This window comes from Brachionichthys hirsutus, chromosome 8 (assembly GCF_040956055.1).
Source record: "Brachionichthys hirsutus isolate HB-005 chromosome 8, CSIRO-AGI_Bhir_v1, whole genome shotgun sequence".
NCBI lineage: Eukaryota > Metazoa > Chordata > Actinopteri > Lophiiformes > Brachionichthyidae > Brachionichthys > Brachionichthys hirsutus.
Genome location: NC_090904.1, coordinates 4751566 through 4770552, shown reverse-complemented (window position 1 = coordinate 4770552; position 18987 = coordinate 4751566). Strand labels below are relative to the sequence as shown.

The 18987-nt window shown below is 43.5% G+C and overlaps 1 protein-coding gene across 1 annotated transcript; it reads right to left on the bottom strand.

The window, feature by feature from the left end:
- Positions 1 to 6678: 6678 nt before the first annotated feature.
- gli1 (GLI family zinc finger 1) lies at positions 6679 to 16719 on the bottom strand. The gene is made up of 12 exons (XM_068742376.1): positions 16649 to 16719; positions 13843 to 14075; positions 13154 to 13255; positions 12879 to 13077; positions 12279 to 12447; positions 12076 to 12183; positions 11703 to 11843; positions 11180 to 11329; positions 10905 to 11069; positions 10190 to 10432; positions 9401 to 9710; positions 6679 to 9239 (listed from the first exon to the last, which is right to left on the bottom strand). Exons 1-12 carry the CDS (start codon positions 16717 to 16719, stop codon positions 6679 to 6681), a joined length of 4452 nt encoding a protein of 1483 aa, XP_068598477.1.
- Between the last annotated feature and the right edge of the window lie 2268 nt (positions 16720 to 18987).

Below are 18987 nucleotides of genomic sequence, written 5' to 3'. Positions count from 1 at the left end.
GGGTTGTTTAATCACGCTTTCATTGCCCTGAATCCACCGGAACTCCGACTCCCAGAGTTTATTTTACGCACACATTTCCATTTCTTTCCAGGGTGCCCATCAGATGGATGGAATCTGCTCTATGCTGGAATCCTTTTTTGCGCAGCCACTCACAGACCATCTCGTTGTTGCAGCGGCAGCAGCGTCTCCTGCGCCACGAGATGCAAATTTGGATGTTAACTCCATCCCGCTGCGTGTTCACCACTCGCAGCTTGTACTAACAGCAGGTTAACGAGAACAGGTATTCCTCAACCCCCCCTGCCCCCCCACCCCGCTGTGTTTTATGGATCGACTGTTATACAGGTCGCACCTGCGCTCAAGTACCCTGGAGTGGACCCCGTCCTGCGCCCCATTCACCCCTGGATGGCTGTAGGAAGTGCTCCGCGGACTGTCCTTTGTGTTGCAACCTGGATTGTAATCGGTTTTGCAACTGAAAAAAAGTATCCGAAATAAAACTGTAATGTAGCGTTCAGGACCCCCACCATGGCTTTCTACTGCCCCCCCCCCCCCCCCCCACACCTCTTTATAACGCTGAGATTAAGTCAAGCGTGCGTTTATTATGGAGTCTGTCAGTGGGGTAAAAAAAAAAAACTGTGGTATGACACAGCTAAACAAATTAGTGGGATTATCTAAACTAAATTTAGAAACAGCTACAAATAATAAACCCAAATCTTAAAAGGAAACCCCCCCAGGAGAGTGGAGTCATTTTATCTGTTAACTAGATCCTGTTATAGCACTTTAATACTAGAGGCATCTAAAAAAAAAGGTCACTACAAATCAAATTAATATCATTCCTGAAGGTAAAACCGACCTCAAGCAGAAGGCATGGCAATCTGACATGAGCATAGAGTATATCATCTACAACAAACCGATTCAATGAATAGCACCATTCAATAATAACAATTTATTGTTTATTTTTGTCAGTTAATACTAAAAGAAAATACACCCACTTTCATTCCCCCCCACCCACTACCACAACTGCTGGGGGATTGTCTCTTAATGATTCTGGAAGAGAAAGCATCCTGAAGGTGGGGAGGGAGCAGGGGGCCGCAGAAAGAGAGGGATGGAAGGGTCATCACGGCTCTTTGTGGCGGGATGGATGGAGGAGCGGGAGGAGAGGAGGGTGACGAGGAGGGGGCAATAAACCCTGCTTACAGATGAGGGTCACGGAGGTGCAGAGGTGCTTCAGGGGTCCTGGGAGCTAGTTTTAGGATTTAAGATTTATAAGATGTATTTGACTATTGATCCCTCATTGGGGACATTGTTTTTTTTCCACTCTCTAGTCTAGTATATTTATCCACACAAACAGGTTGAAACACACAAATACAAATGTTCTACTTATTTCAAACAAACAGTCATTTAAAGTAACATCCACTGTCCTCTTATCGGATGGTTTATTTATTCCCTTCTGATGAACTATAGACTTTATGAACTTATTTATTTGTTTAATAGTGTTAAAAAAGCAAGGATACAGCAATGCTGTGCTCCTCTAGTTTGAACTTTCTGCTGTCTGTTAAAATAACTACCTGGAACATGGAGGAAGCTGTCCCACTGGGGTTTTGTCCCTGGCTGTGGTCTATGGGTTCAAAGCCTCTTGCATGGGGAGGAGAGCAGAGCCCTTAAACAGCATATTAAGCAGGAGTTAATTATATGCTAACCTAAGTGACAAAGGAAAAAGAAAAGCCTCCCTCTGAATGGCAGGACAAGAAAAGAGAAGTCATTATGCTGCCCACTTCTTTGCATTTGAAAAACTCAGTACTTATTTTGGCATTTCCATTTGTAACTCTAACAGAAAAGCAGCGATCACGTCGTGAGGGGTAGACAACATGATCCTGTGCTTCATCGCTGTCTGGGGCTTAAAATAGTTTCAAGAAACAAGCTATGGTCATTGTGCAACAACAACTGTTGGCGTGAGGCAGGAGATGAAACGGGGTTTTCCAAAATCTTCCTTCAAAGAGAGGAATCAGCAAAGATGCATGTGCTACAAAAACAAATCTGTAAATCTGAAGAAACGAATAGAACACCGACTTTTTCTACGATAGCATCCGGATTTCCTTCTAAATGCCACGGATCTTGTCAACATTTGTGATGAGGGACTTCTTTAACTTCAACGAAGAGATGTCACTTTTCTGTCTGGCAATTATGAACTTAACAAAAAGACAAATAACAACACTAAAAAATCCAATTTCAAATCCAAGATTGTGTTTTGGAATAAAACTGCACATTTCAGAGTGCCCTTTTATTTTGACCTCTCCAACTCACACCTGTGGAATACTCCCATTGTCCCATCAGCATCTTAATATGCATGCGAAACCTCTCAGGTGGATGGACTGTCTCCATCAAAGGCAACTGCTCATTCAACAAATGAAACAAATTTGTGAACAAAACTTGAGGTAAATACCTTTTATGTGAAAATGGAAAAACATCTTAGCTCTTGTATTCATAAATAAAAAAGTTACATTTCTATCAAATGAATTACAAATGTATGTAGTCTACGCTTAGACCCAAATATTACTAGAAGAGCACTCAGAGAGCACAGACCTCCGCCAAGCTGCTCTTTCCCCTCCTAATTGGATTTACACCATCCACATGGTGTAACATATCCTGACCTTATTATGAATCCGATCCAGATTAAATCTGATGGTGAGATGGCGGCCCCCACCCTACATGACTGTGTCAAATTCCATAAACATCGGTCAATAATCAACTGATATATTGAGGAACAAATTTTGAAGCTCTATTGACTGCAATGTTCTGGAAAAATTGCACGTGATCCATAATTCATAATCTCTTCTGGATCATCACCAAAATGTTATCGTCTGTTCATGGTAACCTTCCCAACGTATCCTGGAAATGTCATCAAGATCCATGTGTAACGTTTTGAGTTGTGTTGCTAACAAACAAACCAACGCCAGTGAAAACATAAGCTCCCCGGCGGGGGTAATTAGAGTGAAATCAAACTCTTCACACGTTCTGCTCTCATTTGCTGCCCTTCCACTGAAACCCGCGGTAGCGGCTCGGCCATTGTTTCCAATGGTTCATGTGGATATGCCAGATTACAAATCAGCAGGGCACCTCGGAGCAAGTGAGTCAGCGGTGTCATCAATGCCAGCCTGCAGCTAGTGGCTGCAGTGACGGAGTCTGTGCCTGCCATGCCACAAACGCCACAGTGCCAATACGAGCCCGATGAGAGCACGCTGGGGCCTCCGAACCAAAACCACTTCACACTGTAAAAAGGAAAGGCAAACAATACCATTTTGAAAATGTTACTCTAAGAAGTGACTGCAACAAAGCCTTTTAAACTCACAGCACACATAAATCCATGAGGGTTCGTCGTTAGTTTCTACTGTAGGCTTTCTGAATGCTCTAATATTCCAGTCAAGGGGTATTTACTGTGGGTGTGATTAAATCCTCACTAAGTTCAATAGTTGTCTTGTCGTCACGCAGTTAAAATTAGTTTTTGAAAGATATTGTAATTTATTTTTGGTTGCGTGATACCAATAGTTGAAGAACCAGGTATCAGATGTTTGATGGTATCAATGCAACTAACAATTAATGCACATATTGAAAAAAAATACATGCAAATTTGCTGGAACCACTGTGTCATTACCCAGTTTAATTCATCTAACCTCATTTAACTTTACAGTTAAAGTACAGTTAATTAACTGTGCAGCTTTGCTTTGTCAGTGTGGCGGAGGGGCTTCATTAGGCCCAGATTATCAGGGATCACAAGGCGAAGTTAGTTTGACTGTTTCTTTTATTCAACACCAGCATGACCTGGTCACAAATAGACACAAGTTATTTTTTTGGAGCCAAACCTAACAAGATCCTTTGATATACAGTCCCATGACACATTATCATGCATATGAAGTTATGAATTTGCAGTCGAAAGATTCCAACCTCTCTCTTATTAGATGTCTTTTAAACTAGAGATGTCACGTTGACAATATTTTACAAGGAACATTTGTGAAGTTTTCCTTTTTCACAGCATTTATCCTGCATTGCCATTGACCACAGCAGCCCGTCCAGGCACTGATGTCACCAGGAGAGAAGCCATTTTTATTTTTATCATGCTAATTCACTTACTCACTTTAGCAGCCTAACAGATCACCACAGCCCATAAAAGGCTGCCGTGACAGGCTCGTCTAAATCAAATTCATAGCAAGGGGGTTTCCAAAAAGACAGGACGAAAATAATTTACGGTAAAGGTCTTCTGTTTTGTCACTTGGTTAAACTTTCAATTATTTTCTGGTAGAATGGTATTAAATCACAATTATACAGAGCAAAATAGCCACATAAAGAGATAATAGACCTAATAGCGTGTAAAGGACCCTAACCATGATATGAAGGGCCTTTATTTGTAATGAATGAAATACAGTTGGCTATCTGGGCTTGATTTGAGGCTGTGTTGCCCCCTGCTGGAGAAGATCAGTCATTGCATCAATCTGTTGAACAGACATGATTCATCCATTAGGTTAAATTTAGTTTTGAAAATGGAAATTTGTTTTAAGGATCTTGAATATAAATAATGAAAAAATACAATGGGAATGTGTCAGTGTGTGATGTATGAAATGCATCGATATCTCCAACTGCAAGCATTTGAATAGTGTCAGGGTTTGTTGTAACAAAACACAAATGCAAACCCACAAATGTGACAATCATTCTGCATCCATCATTTTTATTCATGAACTGGTAAAATATAGCACATTTGTATAAAAACGTAGAAAATTGTACACAAAATATAACACTTGGCCTTTGTCTATTATAGTTAATGCTATTAGCTTTCTGTTGCTAAAAGTGATATTCTTTTGCCAGCAAAAAAGTCAGAATAAAGGATGACAGTTATAAAACACACACACACGCACACACACACACATAGAAGGCATCGTCCATAAAGTTCATTAATATAAAAAGATAACTTTATACAAAACATCTCATACATTCTAAAAAACCGTACTATCAGTCAATGTTCATGCCATTATTGCTAGTGTTAGTGTTGTGTTAAAATAAACTATTTGTGCATTTCTTTTTCTCAGTCATTTTAAGGTGTCTTTGGTAGGTTGTACACGTTACAAAATGTAAAAAGGTTCATTCCTGCTAAATACGTAGTAAACATTGAAGTGATGCTGTCCTTTAACTTTTAGAAGTTACCTAAGAAGCTTCGGCAATACTTAAATGTGGCATTATTGGTTCTTGAACGACATAAGAAGAGTCTCGACAAAGCTTCAGAGACCTTTCTACATAGTGCTGTATTCAGTGCAAAGCCACAGTGTAAAATGAGATCTCCTGGCATGGGTTGCAGCCTTCATCTGTGTGATACAGCACATAGTACCTGAATGTACAGGCAGCTACATGTGTTTTAATACAGTGGTAGCAAGTGATATATTTCTTAATCCCATCTCCTGATTAATAATGCAGATTCTTTCCCCCAAACAGCTCCTCTTAGGGAACACCGTACTTTAAATGCACCTCAATTTCTCAAATGTGACCTCTGTTAACCAATAAAAATCAGCTGAAGCCGGTTTTATATAAAATAGCCATCACGTATTAGCTGCAGTTTGGGTGGGTGCACAGTGAATTCATTATATTTGTGTATGTCAGACTTAACATTGTGTATATATGGGCTTGTTATGCATTCTTTTGAGCGTTTTACTTATTATTCATCATATATGTACCTTAGAAAGAGCGCGGCTTTAGGAGCACTTGCAGTAAACATGTTGAGTGCAAACTCTCCAGAAAGGCAACGTTAACAATGATGTAATCTGAACACCAAAGATTCAACAAGTCCTGAGTGTCTGTGCAGGCTGTCTGTATGTCTGTCTGTGTGAATGTGAAATACTGACGTGTCACTATTAAGAGTGTGTTGTTCATAACAAGGAAGAAATCCCTAGCAATAGAGCTTTAACATTTAGTAGTACAGAGAAATGATTTCTCCGTCACTAAAAGCACATCTTTAGTCTTAACTCACCTTCAAACCATCTTACAAACTCGCGTCTGAACGTTGTCATATACACAACATATATAACTGAATATAAAACGTATTTACATGCATCCTTCTCTGCTCCCCTTTTGCCACAGCCTTATGTGACAGGAATGCCTGTTTGGAAAAAGTTCAGTGTCAGTTTTAATACCAGGCATATATCGCTCTGTGATTATAGTAAAGCACAGAAAACAGCCAAATACCAAGGCAAGGAAAGATCAACACAGCAAAGGCCGTTGATCAGGCACCTTTGGCTTCAAGGTTTTGGGCGGAAGTATGATTTTGCAGCCTTCGATGGGGGTCACAACTTCAAACTGAAACTCATTACAATATCTTGAAAAGAAATCCACCTGTACCCAGTTGAGGTTTGCTCAAACAAAGGTTAATATGTTGGGTTGATGTATAAAGACCGATGGAGATGTTGACTAATGATCCATTATATGAAGTGAATAATTCAAACGTTTATGTTACCTTAGGCTTAATTGAGCTACTTCAAAATGTACAATGGAAAAACGTAAGCGTTTATAACTCCTGGTGGGCTACCTCTGGGTAGAGGGATGCCAAGATTTCTATTTAGGACCTCAGTCCGAGCAGAGAACTGCCTAGAAAGGCTGAAGGCCTCGGCTTGACTGCTGGTCTTGGAAGGGATGTCCTGAAGTCTAAGACAGTGTATTCAGGTATTTATTTTCCCCAGCCAGCGAGGTAAGCATAGATGTCATGTCGCCCACAGCCATGTTAGACAGGCCAGAGCCTGCAGCTAGGCTGACAGAAGTCTGGGGGGTAGTCAGGCGGGATGAGGCCTGGGAGGAAGACCCTGGTTGACCCTGAAGGCCGTTGTTGACTGGGCTGAACGAGGAAGTATCAGCATCATCAATGATCGAGGTAAAGTCTATTCGAGCATTGTCCAGATCAAGATTTTCTAAGGCATTGGAGATGGGGCCAGATTCAGGATAGGGAGCCAAGGGGGAAGACTTTGCGCCACCTGTTGGGTCCAGGTTGGACTCCATACTGTGCTGCCGGTTGAGACAAGGTCCATTCTGGGGATCGATGTGCTTCATATTCATGTTTACCTGACCTGAGTAGTACATAGGGTTGTTATTTAAAGGAGTGAACGTTTCGTTTTGTGGGTGCTGTGGATGCTGAACTGGAGGAAGTCGGACCCCCCGTCTTGGGCTGGAGGTGGAGTGGACAGGGCTGAGGTGGGGTGGGCTGCCCAAGTAGACTCCACCTACCTGTGAAAGGCTGTTTTGGCGGCTGAGAGGTTTCTGTCCCTGAGGAGGCCTTGGGACCATCATCTCCTGGCCATAACACGAGCCTTGGAGACCTGTCAGCTGCTGGTCTTTAGGTGTGGCAGAGCTGAGCCCTCGGCTGGGGGTTGGCGGACTCATGACCAGGTTCGGGTTAGGATAGGATGGATAGGTCTGGCTGGAGAAAAGATTCTGGTTTTGGTGCTGTGGACTGTGTTGCATCATCGCTGTCTGTGCACTCATATCCATGTTATCAGAGAGAGGAGGGGGTTTTATTCCACTTTGCTGGTGCTGTTCTTGTTGCTGCTCCCACATAAGTGCTTGCTGGGACTGGACATAATTCCTCACCATCATCTCCTTCACCTGCATCATGGGGGTTTCTGACCTCTGCCCATCTGAAAGTGCCTTACCAGCACAGCCCAAGCTCAAGCCCCCTCCACTAGGGAACGAGTTCTGGTTCTGCCCTTGGAAGTCACAGCTGGGATTTTTAGAATTCCTCATCATAACCTGGCCAGTCTGTGGGTAACTCCGAGTTTGCTGGAGAAGCATCCGCTGCTGTTGAAGCTTAGTGCTTTGACAAGCATCTCCACCGCCCATCCCAGGCTGGAACTGCTGCTCGGGCTTGATGACAAGTTTATGTGTTCCGTCAGGGCTGTTGAAGAGGCCAGTGTGATTGTTGAAGTGAGCCTGAGTTTGTTGAGGCTGCAGAGCAGGATCTGAATAAGGCATGACTCTATGGTTCTGGAGAGCATGACTGGGAGTTTGGATTTGTTTGTGGGCATCACTCCAACAGCCTCCAGCATCACCACCCTGCCCTGGACTAGGGTAATGGGGGCCTGACGGACTGAGCTGACAGTTGCTCAAACTGTACTCGGCCTGTTGGAGAAGTGTGTTTGACATGCCTTCCGAGTGAATGGGCCTCACTTGGCTCATTGAATTCATTCCAGCCCTGGAAGTAACTTCCCCACCCTGGTTCTGGTACTGACCCCGCATGTAAGCCTGGTCAGGGCAGCACAGGGAGTCATGATTTGGTGACAGCTGGTTTGAAAGAGGGCCGGCACCTCCTACGCCTCCTCCTCCTTGATGCTGTTGCTGGTATCCCATGCCCCCGGGAGGCATCATTAAAGTACGATCCCTGGCATCAACAGGTGCAAGGTGTGCCTCCATCCCCATAGCCTCCATCATTACATTCTCTGTAATGCTAGGTGGTCTAGGGGAGTACATGTGGCGGGCAAGACTGCTGTCAGAGCCACGGTGTTGCAGTGCATTCCTTCGGCTCATCAGAGCTACGTTGTTAAGGCTATTGAAGCGCTTGGGGAGAGCTTGTGGATCTGCTGCTGCTGATCGAACCGGGTCACTGGCCCGCCTGAAATTGTTGCCTGAAGCCTGGTGGGGGTAGATAACACCAGTACCATAATCTGTATTGGCACTGTGTCTTCGGGGACCCCCTTGTTGAAGGAAAGGAGGCAAAGGATGACCCTGGTACTCACTCAAAACTCCTCCTCTTCGAGCTTGGGTACCTGTTGGCTCCATGTTGGGTAAAGGAGTGGGCGGGGGTCCACCAGTAGCCGCAGCATATTTGGCCTTTAGGCTGTATTGCTGGGCCGGCGTTAAATTAGGAAGACCTGGCAATCCTCCGCCCCCAGTACATGGTGCTCCTCTACGACTGGTTTCAGGAGAAATAGGGTCTGCCCCATTCTGCTCTGGGCCAAGGAGGTGACATCCTCCCACCAGTGTTCCTCCCATTTGTGAGACCTCACTGGAACGCCGACTGGAGAGGTAAGGAGACACCATGGAGGAGCGACGGCTGACGGTATACGCAGAGCTCAAGCTGCTGGTGCCGCTTCCTCTCCTATCGTTGGAAGAGCAGCCAATGGATGCGCCACCGCCCAACTCGTGATTGGATAGCTCCATCACTCGTCTGTTTGAGATTAGCGGTGAAGGTGCACACATTCCGACATTCTCCCCTGGACCTAGAGATAAACATCCAAGAGAAGAAACAGGTTAGGAAAAAGTTAATGTACTTAGATACCATGATGAAACGAACCTCAAATCCTTTGACAGTCATGTTTGGCTGTCTTAAATAAGAAAAATGCAGAGTTCTTAAAAAAATAGAAATCAATATAGAACATACCAGGAAGTGCAGGCAGTTTGCTATTGGTACAGCGGGAGGAAGGAGTTGGCCTGCGAATTTGCTTCAGCTTATCAATCTTCAGGTTCTCCAGCCTCTTCAAAGCTTGCGCCGACATTCCCATTGCTCCTCCGACAGTTCCTGGCTCCCCTCCTCCTCCTCCAGCAATGCTATCCTCCAGTGCTGTGAGATCCTCCAAACTGCCTGCTGCATTCAGGTTCATCTCCACTCCACTGTCATTGTTGTTGGCGCTCCCCAGTGGTGAGCGTTCACTACTGCAGGATGATTGACCACCAGGACTTGACTGGGATTTCTGAGAGATGGAATTTTTGTTGTTGTCACGTATCAGTTAGACAGCTGACAATCCATTTTAAATAGCACAAATGTTCTGTCCATGCATAATTGATGCCCTGAAATAACTACGGGGGGGGGGGTCGACTTACGACCTATGCGACAGTTCGACTTTATGACCGTACTGGCCTGTTGTTGTTTTATGTCTGTTTACGAGGTGTTTTTACGACATACCGGAAAGCGAGCGAGTGAATCGGGTGTGCAACCGTTTTTACGGTCTCATCCACGATGTCTACCAAGAGGAATTTGTCTCTTTCGACTCCTCATTTACAGAATCATGACGCAGCGTAATATATTTACGGTAATTGAACATGGGACAACTTTTGACCCAATTGGCATTCGACAAAACCCTTGGAACCAATTGTGGCCGTAAGTCGACGACCCCCTGTATATGGTGCATTTAACATTGGTGCTTTGTTAATTTAACCCTTTGTCACCCACCAGAGCAGTCTCGGGAGCTAACAGTTTGCAGTCTTCCCTGCGTGTCTCCTCCTTCTCCAGCAGGACTTCAGAGCTCGGGCCTCCAGGGGTCATAGCTGAACCCGGGGGGCGAGGTCCTGTGTCCCCGCGATGCTTCTTGGTGATATGGGCTTCGGGACCATGTACTGTCTTCACATGTTTACGCAGAGAGCTTGGATCTGTGTACCGTTTAGTGCAGCCAGGAATCTTACATACATAGGGTTTCTGTAAAAGAACACATTTGTTGGCGTTTGCAGTCTAACATTCCAACAGAACTTGAGAACAGCTGGAATTCGTATCATTTTAAAGCTGTTATTTTGACTTCATAAGCCGCTCATTTCATTATCATGAGACACCGAGGCTTATTTTCTATTGAAGTCTGATCATTTTTCTTGCCCTCAGAAAAAAAGAACATTCTTATCATAATAAGGTAATTTAGCACAGAAATTGTGAATGCTGACATACACACTGCTGACATGCTCATACTCTCTCTCGTGAAAATAAAAGTCGGTACTTTCCTGCAACTTTCTCAACTCGTCTGTCTCTTAGTCTTTAACTGAATTAAATTTAAATGAAACATAGAACAAAAACAAAAACTTCACTTAACTTTTAACCTCAGAATGAATAAGCGTGATTCACATCTCATAATGAACAAAGTCACAACAGCGGATGTAATGACTCCTGTGGTGTGAAGTACCTCATTAGAGTGAGTCCGGTTCTGGTGCTTGGCCCGGTCTGAAGCGTTGGAGAAGGCCTTGTTGCATCCTTCATGCTCACAAACATAAGGTTTCTCTCCCGTGTGAGATCGTAGGTGGGTCTTCAGATTCTCCAGACGAGAGTAGGCCTTATTACAGCCTTCAAACTGAATCAGAAAGTTTAAGTTTAATGCTCTCAAATGCCATCGATTCTCAAATATGTCCTCGGATTTTCTCGAAGCAGCTCAACATAAACGGAGATTTGCGATCCACTCACCGTGCACTTGTGCGGCTTCTCTCCTGTGTGTCTGCGCATGTGAACCACCAGCATGTACTGGGCTTTGAAAGGCCTCTGCTCTCGAGAGCACTCCACCCAGTGACACACAAACTCCTTCTTTTCCCCATGGATGTGCTCATTGTTAATGTGCTGTATGGGCAACAGATGAGAAGTAAATCAACTCCAACATCTATTTTAGCTGTTTCCTGGTCACTTCAGGGGTTAAAGTGGGGCCTGGGTTATGGTGCTGGAATAAATCTGGCTGCCAGTTTCACGTTAAATAATGTCAAACCAGTTCTAGAAGGAGCCAAAGACAAAATATTATTATTGTCTCCAGCTCTTTTCCACTACTTTGGACTGATGCCTTCCTCCATGTTTAATAATAAATAATTGGTCCTGCATTTAATTCCATATTTCCTGTGGACTTGTCTGGGTCTTGCCAGATCCCTCCCCACCTACCAAATCCCACTTTAACTCCTCGGATTACCCATTCGTGATATTTATTGGCTAATTTTTCCGTTACATGAACTAGTTGGTCTTGTGTGTCAAATTCTTTGCTGCAGCTCTCCCAGTGACAGTTGGTTTCATATATGGCCTCTTGCTCAGGCTTGCCATCCTCCTTGTCCAGGTCATCTCTGCCATCCAGGAGACCCAAGAGAGGGTCCTGATAAAACACGTGGGGATAGAAAATGTTAAGAAAATGGTGCAGAACATATCTGAAATGTTCCTCCAGGCATTAGAACACATGCCTCATACCACATATTAGATATCAGTTATTTTTCTCGAGATATAATGGTGTTTTTATAGTGCAATAAAAGTTCAATAAAATGGTTCTCACTGCTTGCTATACTCGTGGCAAACAAGACCACAGCTGCATTAATAGAATAAGATTATACCTGAGTGCCAGTGGAAGAAGGACTGGCCACATCGCCCTCTGATCTCTCGTCCAGGCTCTTTGCATTCATGCCATCCATCATACTTCCCAAGCCTGGCTCTGTCTTCAGCTACGAAACAAAACAACATTCATATAATAATCCCAGACATTAATATTCCCTATTGTGCTCCGTCTGCCCTGTAAAGTGTGAGACAGTCGTCTTACATGCCCATGCTTGGGTGCAGCATGGAGACGAGGATTGTGGGGAGGTAAGCGAGAAGCTTGGCAGGCACCGGGCAGGTGTCCACCCAGTGGTGTCCCCCTACCTCCCACATACATGGAACCATGTTGCCTGGATTGGCAGTTGATATTGCTGGAATAGCCAAGGGACGGACTGTGGAGTAAAAAGCAATACTGAATCAACTTTATCCTGATAAAAGCTGATGTGAGGTGGTAAAATCAGTCAAAATGAATATGAGCAGTGGCCATAATATGAATGATAACATTATTATGAACATTTGTCATCTGATAATTACTTGTTTTTATTTTCTTTTAATACTGAAATGTGTTCTTTTTGTCTCCTGCTAACCTAGTTTGTAGCTCTCAAGTTGGAAAAAGAAGCTTGATTGAATGTGTTAATATCACCAGTTTTGTTTTTTCTTGAATAAACTATGATAATTTGTCTAAATGATGGACACAATATCTCATTGTGCAAAACTCCATGTTTGTACAGCTGTTTAAAAATCAAAGAATGGGCGTCAGATTGAAATTAGATACTTTACTACTGCTAACTTTTACGTAACATAGACATGGGAAGAGGCTGACCTCATCGCGCTGACAGAGAGATGGCCATAAGAGCTTGCTCCATTTGGATTGCAGCGAGAGTTAACAAAGGCCACCAGAGAGTTGGGTGATGTCCTGATCACTGTCTGGAGGTCTACGCTGGCATCAGATAGAGGGGAGATGGACAGAGCTCTCTTTTTACTCAGCTTCAGCATGGAGCGAGGGGTGGAGAACCTCGAGCCTGAAGGGACAAGAAGAAAAGGGTTAGTATTGACTGCACCAAATTATTGAAAGACGGCTTTAGCGGTCTGACTCACCATCTACGGAGCCAATCTGATCAGAACCGGGTTGAATCTGGCAGAAGTTGTGGTGAGAGGACACCATGTTGTTCTGGTTGCAGTAGGGGGTGCTGTTTCCACCTGCCAGACATTCATGATAGAAACACTGAAAAATAGCACTGCAAAGATCTTTCGCGCTTTAGTTGTGGAGTTTCTTAGTTTCTGTAATGTAACCCCCCCTCAAAAAACAACAACAACAATAATCTGGTAACCAACATCCACAGACATAGATGATTTGACCCCCACAGTGTATGTCAAAGACCAGACTCATGGTACACAGTACATTAGATGTGTAAAAGCCACATTGTCATCTACTTGCATCTCTTCAGTATTTATAGTTGCATTCATTATTCATTTCTGAGACGGGGACTATATCGGTAGAAGGATGCTGAGGATGGAGCTGCCAGTGAACAGGGCTAGAGGTCGACCCAGGAGAAGATACATGGACGTAGTGAGGGAGGACGAGTGGCTGGTGTTGGGGAGGACGATGCAAAGGACAGGGTGAGGTGGAGAAGGTTGATTATATGTGGCGACCCCTCACGGGACAAACCGAAAGAAGATGATTCACTTCTGTCATGTTTATTTGAAATTATTATAGCATATCTCTCCTCATCATTCCTATAACTCTCAGCTGTGCGGTGAAGGATATAAAGGATGCTCTGTCTCACCCTCTGGGGGCAGCATGTTCCTGTGGCCCATCATACTGTGTGGCGGTGGAGCCTGAGGGGGCCTCATATATTGATCCATGCAGTGGCCGAGGCTTTGTCCTGGTCCTGAGCCATGAGGCATACTGGGAGTCATGGGATTGTACATAGCTCTGCAGTCCTGGGGAGGACCGTTAAGGAGTGGGGCACGAAGAGAGGACACATCACTGTAGGATGACTGGTCTGAGGAGACGAGGCTGCAAACAGAAACAAATTAAAACATTATATACAGCTATTACTTAAGAGAAATAATCTTAGCTTGACGTAAAAATTAAATCACTTTTAAAAACTGCAGATGACAGAGAAATTGGATCTGCAAATGTTAAAACATCAACGAAGCTGAGGAGTTTAAGTTTGAGACATTTTACTGTTTCTCCAGACAATATATCGTAGGTTTTCCAGACTGTTGTGAATACACAGGTCATCAGTGCCTCTTGATGCTCAGACTCCAAGCTCACTGCAGCTTCACAATATTCTCAGGGCTGCAGTCGTCCCGGTTGCTTGTGCACCTTTTCCTACCATGCTTTGCCTGTCCAGTGACCCTTCTGTGAATTTGCTTTGCTAGCAATACGCTTCTTGGGATTCCTCTCATTGTGAAGGGTGTCAATGAATGTCTTCTGGACAGCTGTCAGGTCAGCAGTCTTTCACAAGATTGTGGAGTTGTGTATCAAAACTGAATGTGAGAATCATGGTGTTTTGCACAAAATATTAACATTTTTAGATTTGAGCTGTAAACCTTATTTATAAAATAAAGAAAACAAAAAACATTGATATTTTCCATGATTCAAATTTTTTTTTTAGATGCACCTGTATTTGAGAAATACATAAAAAACTAAACAATAAAATGAAAGTAAAATTACATTAAAAAAAAACCAATCAATAAAATTATACCAGGTAATGAATGGATAAAATAGATGTGTAGATAGTCAACACTTCTACGACATGAAAATCTGTATACATAAATGCCACAAACAATACTGTTTTCTTGCAAACTTTAAGAAGTTTTCCTCCATATCTCTGGTTGAGCTGCAAACACTTGACATTTCACAAAACCTAAAAGTCAATTGTTTGCATGACACATATCTATATTTACTCATATTCACGATTGGGTATTGTGCAGGTTTGTGTTTTCCGTATCTGTTTTGGCACCCTCCCAACCTGGTTTCCACTTTGAGCAAACGTGCCCATGGAAAAGGCAACAGAGCCCCAAAACTGCTCCACATGGCTGCCTTTAAGTGTGAAGAAAACAATCATAAATTGTGTCTACAGTAATACAGTAAGTTATATACGCCTTTAAGGTAGCACCCTTCTTGTAACCCAGAGATATACAGATGGCCTGTCTCTCATCTCCTGCGTTGTATCACTCTCACCACTAGGTGTCTTGTTCTACACTTAAATACTGGGCATTGAAATGTTTGGGTATTCCCCTTCCAAACTGGAGAAGGGATGCTTCATTAGAATTTTCCAGCTCTCTCATGAATTTCAATGTTTTCTCTGACCTTTCTGTAGCCTCGCCGGTTGGAAATCTGTCTCTCCTGTCCTTTACTTCTTCGTCTCTCTCTTCTCACTCCTCTTCTAAAGATGCAGACTTCATCTGCCCACCTTCTCCTAAATCGGCCTTTCAGTACTTTATTTCTTTCACCACAACGTGTATTGCACACAGGAGCTTAATCTGTCCTCTCTAATCCAATGGGTTGATTCCCCCCGAATTTACCTCCCTCACATCCTCACTCCTTTCTCCCATTCATCCTCCCTGTTGCACTCCTCTTTCTCTCTCTCTCTCTCTCTAATCCCCCTCTGTCTTTTCTGTCACTTTCTATCTCCTCTTCCTTTCTCCCTCCTCCTCCTCCCTCTGCTTCTCTGTCTTTCTCTGCGGTGCCCGGCCACCTTTCTCTCCATCTCTCTCTTTCTCCCTCTCTCTGGGTAACCTGAGTGGAGCGCGAGGCAGTCATGCAGAGCGCAGCGGGGCCTGGTCAGCCTGTAATTAGCAGCTGTCAGAGAGGCTGAGTCCACCCGCAACCTGGGTGGCATGAAGATGGGCGGGAGGGAGGCAGAGGGGAGGGGTGAGAGGAGTGACGACCTGAGCTCGCGCTGATTTTTGCATACTCAGACAAATCTGTGGGATTAAAAATTGGAACAGTTTCGAAGCCGCTCATGTGAACATCATCCCTTTCTTGCTAGATCGGTGTTGCAATTTTTGTAAATAAGTGCCCTGCTACCATACTGAATGAGGTGAGAGGAGAAGCCGAGGTTGCAAAGCAGCAAAATTAGAAAGAGTTAGCAACAAATGTTTAGAGAACTGATTTAACAGTTTTTTTTTGGGGGGGGGGGATTCATGTTCACCTTCTTTTAGAGAGTAAAATGAGAGGATTTATAAGTAAGTAAGAGTGAAAGCAAGATAAACCAGCTTCCTGGGTCAGTCTTGAGTTACAAAATATGTAAACCAAAACCATGAAATCTATGGACATACTACATAATATTAATATTACTGCTTGGGATTATTAACGGGTTTTGCTGGAGTTATATCTCAGCAAGTCAGCTCAGTGCCCGCTGGGCACTGCCCAGTCAACTTCTCAGTTACTGGGCACAAGAATACGAATACGAATCTGTCTTTACTGTCATTGCAAAGAGATTGCAAACTTTCAATTTCAATTGGACAACTTTAGTAAACTTGAGTAAAACAGCCATGTGAACCATCATGCTGAAAAGAAATTGAAATGCACCCACAGCATAATGGGTGTCACGTAGCCCATGCTAGCGGCTGTCTTACCCTCGAGAGGGGTGGCTGGGGGAATTCTCGTAGTGATACAGCCCCTGATGTGGCTGCATGTCCACTGGCATTGGAGCTCCTAGACCCACTGGTCCCCTTACACCCTGGATGTGACGCACAAGGACAAGGACACAGTTAGAGTGAGGAATGGAAAATCAAACAAACAATACCAACCCAAGCTAAACTACATCAGAAGGAAAAGGTAAATACACAAAAACAACTGTGGTTGGGGAAAAAGAAGAATATGTTGGGTGGTAATAACAGACCAAACCAAACTGTTTAAGGTAAAATAAGCTCTCTGAGTTTGAGTCATAGCTCATTTAAACAGAGGTGATAGAATACACTGTATACACTTTTTAGTAAAAGCTGACCTAAGGACAGAAATAAAAGAAGAAATCAAAAAGAAACACATACACGTCTAAGCAAAATGAAGACGGCTAGAAGTCAAGTTTCGCTCAATAAAAGTACGAGTACTCGAAATGATGTGTTATATTTTATTAGAGAGACGTATGTCAGGAATTGAAAATGGGTTTCATAACTACAGTCACGTCTGAATAAACACTAAAAAGTCTCATATAATGGACATGCATAACAAGATGACAGTTAATGTGATTTAAAGCCAATGCCCTTCATACTCTTTCTCACGCTTTGAGAGCCTTTGAAAGCCTCTGACGGGAAAAAAAACAAACAGCTGTTAATCTGGGACAAACCATAGCTGCCTTCCTGCTGACACGGCTTCAAATTTGTATAAGGAAGCATCTATTTATTTAAATGAGCGAACCACATAAATAATATGTACTTGTATCAGAGTAAAAGCAATTTGAGACTTTAAAAGCAGGTCATGGGGTACTGATTTGCCCTCCTACAGATTAGGCAAAACCCTTTGACAAAAAGTGGGCTTGGCTGTAATCCCCCTTCTCTAAACAGAGTTGTGCATCTCAAACACCGCTGACAGACACCAATAACCTGCTGCACCTTTCCAGAATGGAAAGTAGCAGTCAACATGGAAAAGGTGTATAAAAGAGCAAAGTCCGAGTTTTGCCTTAAAGCGCTCCAGAAGTTTAGGGATATTAGCAGCAGAAACACACAGAGAAAAGAAAAGAACAAGGCGACCTTTTGTATCAGGCTAAGATTGAAATTGAGATGCCATCTTTCAGCAAGTGTGCATGGGTTTGGTAATTCTAGTTGAGAGATCTTGGGAACAAGCACCTGCTCATTACATCCAACCACATCAGTGCAGGTACTAATAGCCGTGGCTTGTACATGGCTATAAATGTAATTGGAACAAAAAATAAATACAAATTTGGCTTCACAATGATGTCATAGCAACAACAAATGGAGAACTCTAAAATGTGTTCAAACTAGCCTGGATCATTTGTCAAATTGTGCTTTGCGTTGACAGATATTTTCAACAATGTAAATCCTACAGATGGTAACTCGGGCTAATGCGCTTTATTCAAGTATGTCTTCACTTTGGAGTGCCCTTTGAAGTGATATTTAAAAACATAATGAAACAATGTACTTGTTGATGACAGGAGTTTATAAATCTGATGCTATTCCATCATAATTGCTAATCCTTGTGGAATTAGCATGTGGAATTAAAACTAACACAATCCTACTGTTCATGCATTCAACCCTAAAATTGAGGAGCACTGCAGATGAAAGCAATGCGGTGTCAGTTCAACTGGTTGCTTGGCCTGTTATGCCGACAAGTGTTAAAAGGGCAGCAGGGACCTATTTAAGCCCACAAGCCATCAGGGGGGGATTTGAAATGTAAAGTTAGCAAGTGGCTAAATGATGTGGGCGGTCCGGGGCTAATTGCATATACTCGGCGTTGCCGTCGGTCGTGTCTATGATAATTAGCCGGAAGTGGGAAATAGCTATCTGGTCGAGCACCTCAGCTGTCCAGGACTAATAAATACCGAGAGGGGGGGTCGCCGGAGGGCCTGACACACACAAACACATACTGACACACCTGTCAATCAAGGGGGGGGGGGGGGGAGTAGCATAATAAACCAGTGGCCACCATGTACAGTGAAAATGAGTGTGTGTGATAGAAAGTTATACACTAAAGCTGTTTTTTCGAGAGTGTGTGCGTGTGTGTGTGTGAGAAGGAACTTTTAGCGATAAGTGTGTCTCCCGGGAGCAAGGCAGCAAGGAGTGAGTGTGTGTGTGTGTGTGTGTGTGTGTGTGTGAATACACGCACTCCACGATGTGTTATATTTATATTTGCACGGCACATTGCTCACGTTCGCATCCAGCGAATTGCTGCACAGTAAGCAACTTAGAGCGAGTCAACAAAACAGATGTTTGCTAAGTCTGCACATCCAGAAATTTGC